At 40.0% G+C, this 9697-nt stretch overlaps 1 protein-coding gene across 1 annotated transcript; it reads right to left on the bottom strand.

Annotated features, from left to right (window-relative positions):
• Window positions 1-6266: 6266 nt before the first annotated feature.
• LOC144705941 (uncharacterized) lies at window positions 6267-9697 on the bottom strand. Its single transcript, XM_078578809.1, has 2 exons — window positions 8449-9697; window positions 6267-6557 (listed from the first exon to the last, which is right to left on the bottom strand). Exons 1-2 carry the CDS (start codon window positions 8690-8692, stop codon window positions 6478-6480), a joined length of 324 nt encoding a protein of 107 aa, XP_078434935.1. The 5' UTR covers window positions 8693-9697; the 3' UTR covers window positions 6267-6477.

Here is a 9697-nt window from a genome sequence, read left to right as displayed (position 1 = left end):
AAGTAGGAATTTCAATTTGATTTTATTTTTGGTGTTTTAGATCCTAATTAGAGTGAATTTGATCTTCAATGAGGATCAAGTCACCCTAATTAGGTGAGAATTTAGAGAGGGGGGTAGAAGAGATGAGATGAAAAGAAGAAATGTGGGCTCTAGATTGAATTAATTGATCCAATTGGATGGATCAAAGAATTCAATTAGAGAGGTTGGAAGAAATTTTTGATTTAAGTTTTGGTTGGTTTTGAGAATTTGCTAAATCAGAAATAAAAAGGGAAATCTTAATCTCCTAAGAATTAAAACTAATTTTTTTAGAGTTTTCTTTTGGAATGCAATTGAATGCCAAGGTAAATCCCTCAATTTCTCCTCTCAATCCTAATCAGGGCTTGTACATGCCGCTCAAGCCAATTGATTTAGAAGTTCAGATCAGAATAGAGATGAAGAAACAAACAACTTAACCTAATTCATTCAAAATGCATAAAAGTTCAAATACAATCAAGGAAAAGAAGTACCAGATAACTTGATCCAAGCTAGAGCTCCTCTCTGTCTTGCAGCTGTGATAGAGCACCATCCAGAATGAGCTCCCCCTCTCGAAATTTAGCTTTTATACTTAGGTTATAGGGTAAAAATCACCATTTTACCCCCGTTTAGTACTTAATATTTATCTATCAATGTAGGCTAGATATGAATGATCTAACCATACAGATAGAAAGAGGGGATCGAGACGAACAAATCCATAAAAAAATCATCTCAATCGGACTTCAGGATCAAAAGTTATTAATAAATCAATTTTAAACCAATTTAATCCATTGGATTTAAAATTGATTTATTTATTAGTTTCGTTTTTAAACACGCAATGACGTGTCGCTCTCTCATTGGCTGGCGCATTTTGAATCCTCCTTTTTGCAGAAAAGTCCTTAAAAAGCCTGGAATTGCTTTTGGACGCCGCCCAAAAGTAATTGCGTATATGCCCCTGGCGCACTCTCTCTCCTCCGATTTCTCCTAAAACATTAAAAATATATATTAAAAATTGCAATAAAACCCTGAATGATTTTAAATAGGATCTTTACGCCTGCCGTGGCATCGAGAGTTGTTTTCAGGGTCTTTTGCAACTAAACGCTGCAAAAGGCCCAAAAGTCTAGAAATTGCATAAATACATTTTTTTTCTCTTATAAATATGCCCTTTTTTCATAGAATAAATGCATTTCTTCTTGAAATAAATCCCAGAAAATTCCTAAAAATTCCTAAAAATTCGTAAAAAATTCTAGAAAATTCTAGCGAATTCCCTGATAAATGTCGAAATAAACTTTTTAATGTGCCATTTTCATCCAAAAATAATTATTTCGAGCTTCAATAAATCCTTAAAAATTCATATAATTAACATAAAAATAGGGAAAAATCATAAATTACTTGGAAGCATTATTTTTGTGTAAATATATGATAACAACCCAAATTTAAGCCTTTTAAATGCATAAATCATGCTAATAACATGAAATAAAGACCGAAATTAGGGTGTTATCAGCAGCAGCAGGAACCTGGGCGTGGTAGAGAGCGACTAGAGCAGAACCAATCATGGCCCGACAGTCACCATAGCCACCGACAACGATATGGCAGTATACTCAGATATGGCGTAAATCGATGCAGATCTGTGGCAGAGGGGAAAGGCTGCGGAGCCCCCAAGCTTCATGCTAGGATCAAGAGGTCACAACAGAGTAGGCAATCAACAACCTTCTGCTTGCGAGGTTCACATGATCCGTGGGGCATCGTTCCACAAGTCAAATATTACCGGCAAAGCAACACTATAGCGCACAAGTCAAATATTGCCACCCAAGACCGACCGCCACCAGCTACGGCCGATAGTTGCCAGGCCAATGGCCGCCACTGGAAACAACAGCCACAGTCACCGTCGCAGCCGTAGTCACCGCCGTAGTGATAGCGACAGCCGCAGCCGTAGCCACAGCCACATCCACAACCACAGCCTTAGCCGCAGCCGTCGCCGTAGTGGTAGCGGCAGCCGCAACCTTAGCCGCAGCCTTAGCCAACAACCACAGGTGTCGTCGTTGGCGTAGCTGTAGGCGCCACCGCAGACGCAATCACTGCCATGTCCCATCACCGTGCCTACCGTCCCGCCCGGCTCCACACCTACACGCGCCAACATGCGCTCACCGCTGTCCTCGCCATCGTGCCCGTCACTGAGCCCATCGTCGTGCTGACTTATGCTGCTGCCCCTACTTGTGCCACCGACGACCCATCGCCACCAATTCACCGCCGCAAAGCACCGTCGTAGGAAGAACAGTTGCCGCCGTTGCCATCGATGCCTACCTCTCTCTGCTGATAGCTAGCTTTACAACCGTCATGGTCATCATAGCGACACTAGACATCGTCGTCGCTCAAGTCCGATGCATACCCTGTTACAGTCGCCTTGTGTTGCGGTGCCTTTATGTTGTCCTATGCCCGTCGCTAAGATCTCCTAGAGTAGCTTTAAGGGAGACGTCCGCGGGACGACCTGCCGTTGCCAGTTCACCATCATGAAGTACATGCTGCCACAGGAAGAACACCTACCGTTATCGCCGCCAACGCCTATCTTTGTTGCCTATAGCGAGCCGCAGCCAAAGCTCACCCCGCCACTAATGCCTACGCGACCGCCCTGCGCCACCGGCCAAGGATTTCTTAAGTGTACGACCCACTAGGCCCATGTATCATTCTAGTCAATAACTTTATTGGCCTAATAAAAATTATTAAGAAAACCTTATTAATTAATAATATCAACATATAGATTAATTAAATAAGGATCAATTTAACGCAATCAATAGGTTAAGTTTCTCCCCGGTGGAGTGCAAAGCTACACCTTGTGCTCTAGAAGGTACATAGTTTTTTGAACTCTATAATGGAAATTTTAACGACATCGGATACCGTATATGTATAATCCTTCATCCGCACAAGACTCTTGAATGACTAAGGGTATCGTTGAACGTGAAACCATAATCCGTCATTCGATTAGTACTGATGCATAACAAGGATCGTAGGAGAAATCCTTCGCCAATATCCTGACTACCTTGACCTGGCATTTTCTGCATCGTCTTCCTTTGATTAAATCTCCTCATATACCAAGGGCAGAGGATCTCGGCTTGACTAACCATTCACCTTCGTGAGTTGCTTTCTAGACCCAAGCTATGACTTGTTTGAATCCCATGGTTAGAAACTCGTAAGCCATAGTCAAAACATAGTTGTCCATTCACAAGATGTCTTTGGTGTCTCAGATCAATGGATAACTTATACAACCATGAGATGAATCAACCTGATCGGCATTTAAGTATAATGTCATTTAATTATTCTTCGGATTAATTCAGTGAAGTCTTTCTCTAAAGAGCACACACTATCTGTCCTTAGTGTTGCAAAACTAATAGCCACATGATTAACCATACTTATCGTAAAAGTAGGATTAGATAAGGCTATTCTATTTGGATAAGTCAATCCCCATCTTGTATATACATTGAATAGGAATATTTAGAATGCATCTTTAAAGATTAGTGATTACTGTATTATGATATCATCATAATCCACAAGGTTATTGTACGTATTCATGGACTTCATTATTAACATCACACTCAAATAATAATGAACTAATATTTTATTCAATGAACTTAAATAAGACATAGTGGTGTGATGCGGCTTGATTGGCACATACTCCATCAAATTAATTAAATAGACTAATACATGAACCCATAGGGTCACATACAAATGGTTATTTTGGACGTCAAAATATATACTTAAGGTATTTGGGGGTTTTATGAAAAATACCCACTTAGTATAAATAGGGGAAGGGTTTGAATGAAATTGACTCTGGGACGTAATTGTTTAGGGCTCCTCCCCTTCTTCTCCCATCTCTCATATATCATATCCATTCACGATAGAATCAAAATGGAGTAACAATGATGATAGATCTTGAACAGAGTTCATCATGGTGGAGGAGACTGGACGTGCCAAGGACTACATGGATACATCTAAAGGCTGACACGTAAATGACTCAACACTTCCCACTCAACAATCCAACAAATCATGGATGTACTCTGTGTCCATGTGATTATATTCATTCGTTTTATAGATATCGTTTTGATTCTGTTCAGAGTTTTCTGTTGAAAGTAATCTTTTTATTTTATCCAAATGAAGCTATAGAACCCAACATAAAATGTATGCTATCAAAGATGATAAGCTAGGAAAAAGGAAAAGACAAGAGTTTGAATAATAAATAGATAACAGTAACCTCGTTGTCATGTGCCCAACAGGCCTAGTGGTGCTTTTTCTTGACAAGTGTTGATATGAATGCCACTCCAATCCTTTGATCTAGGAACGCAAGAATGGACCCCGACAAGATTATGGATGAGCAAAGGTCTCCGCATATTGTAACTAGGAGAAAAATTCATGGATCCCTGTTTACAAGAGTGGGGGTGTATTACTTATATATTTGTGGTGGTGGGCGGATATAAGAGGCAGAGGCGGAATAATCCTCAAATTTTCAACTTGCAACTCCTTCAGATGGTTGGAGCATTAGGAGACATCCAATTGTGTCTCTCCTCGATCCAATTTTAGGAAGACAAAAATAGTTTAAAAAATCCTCAAAAGTAGTAAAATAAATGTGAAATTATATATTTTCACATAAACTTATCTTCTTTATGAATTTAGTTGCATTGAATTTGATTAAAATACTAATGAATGGGGAAAAATCAAAATTTTATTTTAAAAGTATAATAAACCCGTAAAAATATTTAAATAATTCCAAATTTATATTTCATGATTCATAATTTTGTGTGAAAAAAATATGTTAAAATGCCATAAAAATTAGAAAAAACTGAAAATTTATAATAAAAGTGTAATAAATCTTTTTAAAACTTAATCACACGAATTTATGACCATTTCAATGAAAATAAGTACATAAACACATGATATTAGCTTGAAAGGTACCATGTAATTTTTATTTATAATCTATAAAGGATGATATTTTAATTTTATTGATGCATATAACAATTTAATATATATGTAGACTTCTGTGGGCATGTACTCAAGGAGAAATCCAAGATTTATTCTTTAGGGGATATATCCAGTTACCTGGGACAGTGATTTGGTAAATATTAACCTTCAAATTAATTCATCAGTTTTAAGAAATTTTACGCTAAATATTGCTTCAAAAAATATTATATCTTTCTATTATTAGGAATGAAACCATGACTAAGAGTGTTATTATGGATGTGTATGCTGATGACACCCTTACAACTAACATTAATGATGCATTCGTGGTTTCCTTGAAGGTTTAGAATCATCACTTCCTATCAAATTCTATCGTTGCATCCTTCTTCTTATTGGGCATAAATTTTCCTACCATATTATAAGATGGTATTTTCAAAAAAAAAATTGTTCTATACTTAATGAGACTGGGATCCTTTGTTGTAAGATGAAAATTCTACCATTAAACTTTCTTAAAATTCGAAGATACATCTTATTCCACAACCATAAATTATTTATACCATGGGACTCTTGATACAACTTGTGCTATAACCTTAACAGTTTCGTAAGGAAGTATCAATGCATGTCTTGGTCTATCTGAAGTAATTCCAGGCATATTTTGACTCTCGTAAAGAGGATGATGGCATGGAAACATTGATGCCTGGGTGATGTTCATATCTTGGTACTCCCCCAAGGCCGCCTGTATATTTCAGAACTAGAAAGTAGTATCTTCTTATAATATATAGATCAATATTGACCTAAGACTGAGAATACTTATGAGATGCTATGGCTGCCCCGATGTCCTTAAAACCAGGCGGACATCTTCATCATAGGAAACCCACCATTATAAGAACATAAAATCACATCAAGGTAGCAATTCTAAAGTCATGGTGAAGTACTTCAAGGGATGATTTTAAATCCTCGCATCACATTTACAGATCAACTTACAAACATGTCTCTTAATTACAGATCAACTTACAAACATGTCTCACAATAATTTCAAGCACTCTGCTTCCATACAAATCCAGACCGCTATCTTCACAGAAATATCGATTGCCTGTTTTTGAAATAATTGATGCAAATCCCTCCTACGATGACAGTGGAACATCAGCATTCTATCCTTCCGCCACTTCCTGCATTGTTTGATTTTTCCTTTGCCTTGATTGTTCCATTGGATTTTGCTTTCAGTAGAATATTCTCAGGAGTGTAGGTCCTTCAGGTGACGTTACGACGAAGGCTTAGACTGCAGTCTCGCCGTCCAAGAAAAAGAAGAAGAAAACAGAAAGAGAATAGCCATTCAAAGTATATGCCGGTTGTCTTTCAGAAAGCTTTCAAGGAAAGACAACCGCCATCGGAGAAGAATAATTATCGTTCTTTCTTGTAGATTAACATTGACTTCATGAAAGGAAGGAGAGATATCGTGTCTCTCTCATCCTCTTCTGATGAACCTTCGCGACAATTCATCTATCTCGGTTTTGAAGCTCAACTCCGTATACGAGCAATGCAGGCCACGGCCTGCGCCCAGAGCCTCAGCCTCGCTTTAACTTCTTCAGGATCGTCCCCTGGAAAAAATAAACTAGTTTTCAGTCTCTTTTTCTTTCCGCCGAATAAAGAAGACGAACTTTGATAAAAATACAGAGATAAATATATTGATAGATATAGATAGACACATAACGACGTAGACTAGCTGAAAAGAAAGGTAGAACGATGGAGAGAAAAGATAGAGAGATTGGCGGAGACGGATTGAGATAGAGAGATGCCGAAAAAGTTCGAGAAGCAGAGAAGTAGAACGATTGCGGCTGTGCGACGGAAAGAAACGCAGAGCGAGAAATTTAGGAGAGAGAGAAAAGGAAAGGCGAACAATGGAAAGAGAAAGGGAAAGATGTCAGGGAAGCAGCGAGATGGATGGATTGAGAGGCGATGACCTGATAGTCTAAATTCTAGAAGCAGAAAAGAGAGAGAGAGAGAGAGAGAGGAAGAAAGAAAAATAGATAAGCGAAGACGGAGAAAATAGATAACAAACACGCACGGAGAGAAGCGCATAGAGAGAACTGGACAGAGTATGTGATAGAAAGAGTTAGAGATAAAGAGAGAGAAAAAGAAAGCGAGAGAGCGAGAGAGATAGAAAGAGCAGTAGAGAGAGAAAGATAAAGGGAAAGAAAGAGAGAGAAAGATAGAGATAGAAAGAGCCATAGAAAGAGAGAGAGAGAGAGCAGTAGAACGAGCAGTAGAAAGAGAGAGCGAGAAAGAACGAGCAGTAGAAAGAGAGAGAGAGAGAGAACCAGCATTAGAAAGAGAGAGGGATAACAAGCAGCAGAAAAAGAGAGAGAGAGAGAGAACGAGCATTAGAAAGAGAGAGAGATAACAAGCAGCAGAAAAAGAGAGAGAGAGAGAGAGAACGAGCATTAGAAAGAGAGAGAGAGAGAGAGAGAGAGAGAACGAGCAGTAGAAAGAGAGAGAGAGAGATATAACGAGCAGTAGAAAAAAGGAGAGAGAGATAACGAGCAGTAGAAAAAGGGAGAGAGAGAGATAACGAGCAGTAGAAAGGGAGAGAGAGAGATAACGAGCAGTAGAAAAAGGGAGAGAGAGAGAAAAAGAGAAGTAGAAAGAGAGAGAGAGAGAGACAGAGCAAGAGAGAAAGAGAGAGAGAGAGAGATAACGAGCAGTAGAAAGGGAGAGAGAGAGATAACGAGCAGTAGAAAAAGGGAGAGAGAGAGATAACGAGCAGTAGAAAGGGAGAGAGAGAGATAACGAGCAGTAGAAAAAGGGAGAGAGAGAGAGAGATAACGAGCAGTAGAAAAAGGGAGAGAGAGATAACGAGCAGTAGAAAGAGAGAGAGAGAGAGATAACGAGCAGTAGTAAAAGGGAGAGAGAGATAACGAGCAGTAGAAAAAAGGAGAGAGAGAGAACGAGCAGTAGAAAGAGAGAGAGAGAGATATAACGAGCAGTAGAAAAAAAGAGAGAGAGATAACGAGCAGTAGAAAAAGGGAGAGAGAGAGATAACGAGCAGTAGAAAGAGAGAGAGAGAGAGATAACGAGCAGTAGAAAAAGGGAGAGAGAGATAACGAGCAGTAGAAAAAAGGAGAGAGAGATAACGAGCAGTCGAAAGAGAGAGAGAACGAGTAGTAGAAAGAGAGAGAGATAGAGAGAGAACGAGTAGTAGAAAGAGAGAGAGATAGAGAGAGAACGAGTAGTAGAAAGAGAGAGAGATAGAGAGAGAAAGAGTAGTAGAAAGAGAGAGAAAGAAAGGGAGAGAAAGAGAAAGAGATAGAGAGAGAACGAGCTGTAGAAAGAGAGAGAAAGAAAGGGAAAGAAAGAGAGAGAGATAAAGGGAGAGAGAGAGAGAGAGATAAAGGGAGAGAGAAAGAAAGAGAGAGATAGAGAGAAGCGCATAGAGAGGGAGAAAGAAAGAGAAAGGCAGACATACGGCAAGATAGATAAAAAGAGGTTCACCTGGCTTGGAGATCGTCCATCGGGGCACGGATCCATCAATCTCGGGGTGAAGCTGTAAAATCACGGCATAGCAGAGCTCCAGAGCCGGCAAGGTATTAGACAGCCCAGGAACGTCCTCGCAAGAGAATCCAAAGCCCAAGTCCAAACACCCCTTCAACTCCTCAAAATCCCTCCGCGTCACCCTCTTCCCCATCATCTCTCTTCCTCTCTCTACCCCTTCATCCAGATCCCTTATCTCCACCATTCTCTCTCTATCTCTCTCTCTCTCTCTCTTTCCCTCTAATCCCCCTTCTCTCTCTCCCTGTCGATCTATCTCTCTCCTTCTTTCTCTTTCTATCTCTTTCACTCTCTCTCTTTCAATCTCTATATCCCTCTTCCCTTCTCTCTCTTTCTTTCTCTTTCTATCTCTTTCACTCTCTCTCTTTCAATCTCTATATCCCTCTTCCCTTCTCTCTCTTTCTTTCTCTTTCTATCTCTTTCACTCTCTCTCTCTTTCAATCTCTATATCCCTCTTCCCTTCTCTCTCTTTCTTTCTCTTTCTATCTCTTTCACTCTCTCTCTCTTTCAATCTCTATATCCCTCTTCCCTTCTCTCTCTCTCTTTCCCTGTCGATCTATCTCTCTCTCTTTCTTCCCTTCTCTCTCTCTCTTTCCCTGTCGATCTATCGCTCTCTCTTTCTTCTTCTCTCTCTCTCCCTGTCGATCTATCTCTCTCTCTTTCTCCCTGTCGATCTATCTCTCTCTCTTTCTCCCTGTCGATCTATCTCTCTCTCTTTCTTCCCTTCTCTCTCTCTCTCTCCCTGTCGATCTATATCTCTCTCTTTTTTCCCTTCTCTCTCTCTCTCTCTCTCCCTGCCGATCTCTCTCTCTCTCTCTTTTCCCTTCTCTCTCTCTCCCTGTCGATTTATCTCTCTCCTTCTATCTCGTCTCTCTCTCTCCCTGTCGATCTATCTCTCTCCTTCTATCTCGTCTCTCTCTCTCCCTGTCGATCTATCTCTCTCCTTCTATCTCGTCTCTCTCTCTCGCTGTCGATCTATCTCTCTCCTTCTATCTCGTCTCTCTCTCTCCCTGTCGATCTATCTCTCTCCTTCTATCTCGTCTCTCTCTCTTTCAATCTCGATATCCCTCTTCCCTTCTCTCTCTCTCCCTGTCGATCTATCTCTCTCTCTATCCTCTTCTCTCTCTCTTCCTGTCGATATATCTCTCTCCTTCTATCTTCTTTCTCTCTCTTTCTTTCTCGATATCCATCT

This window comes from Wolffia australiana, chromosome 7, assembly GCF_029677425.1.
Source record: "Wolffia australiana isolate 7733 chromosome 7, ASM2967742v1".
Classification (NCBI taxonomy): Eukaryota; Viridiplantae; Streptophyta; class Magnoliopsida; order Alismatales; family Araceae; genus Wolffia; species Wolffia australiana.
The sequence above is the reverse complement of the archived record's forward strand: the minus strand, read 5'-3'. Positions and strand labels throughout refer to the sequence as shown.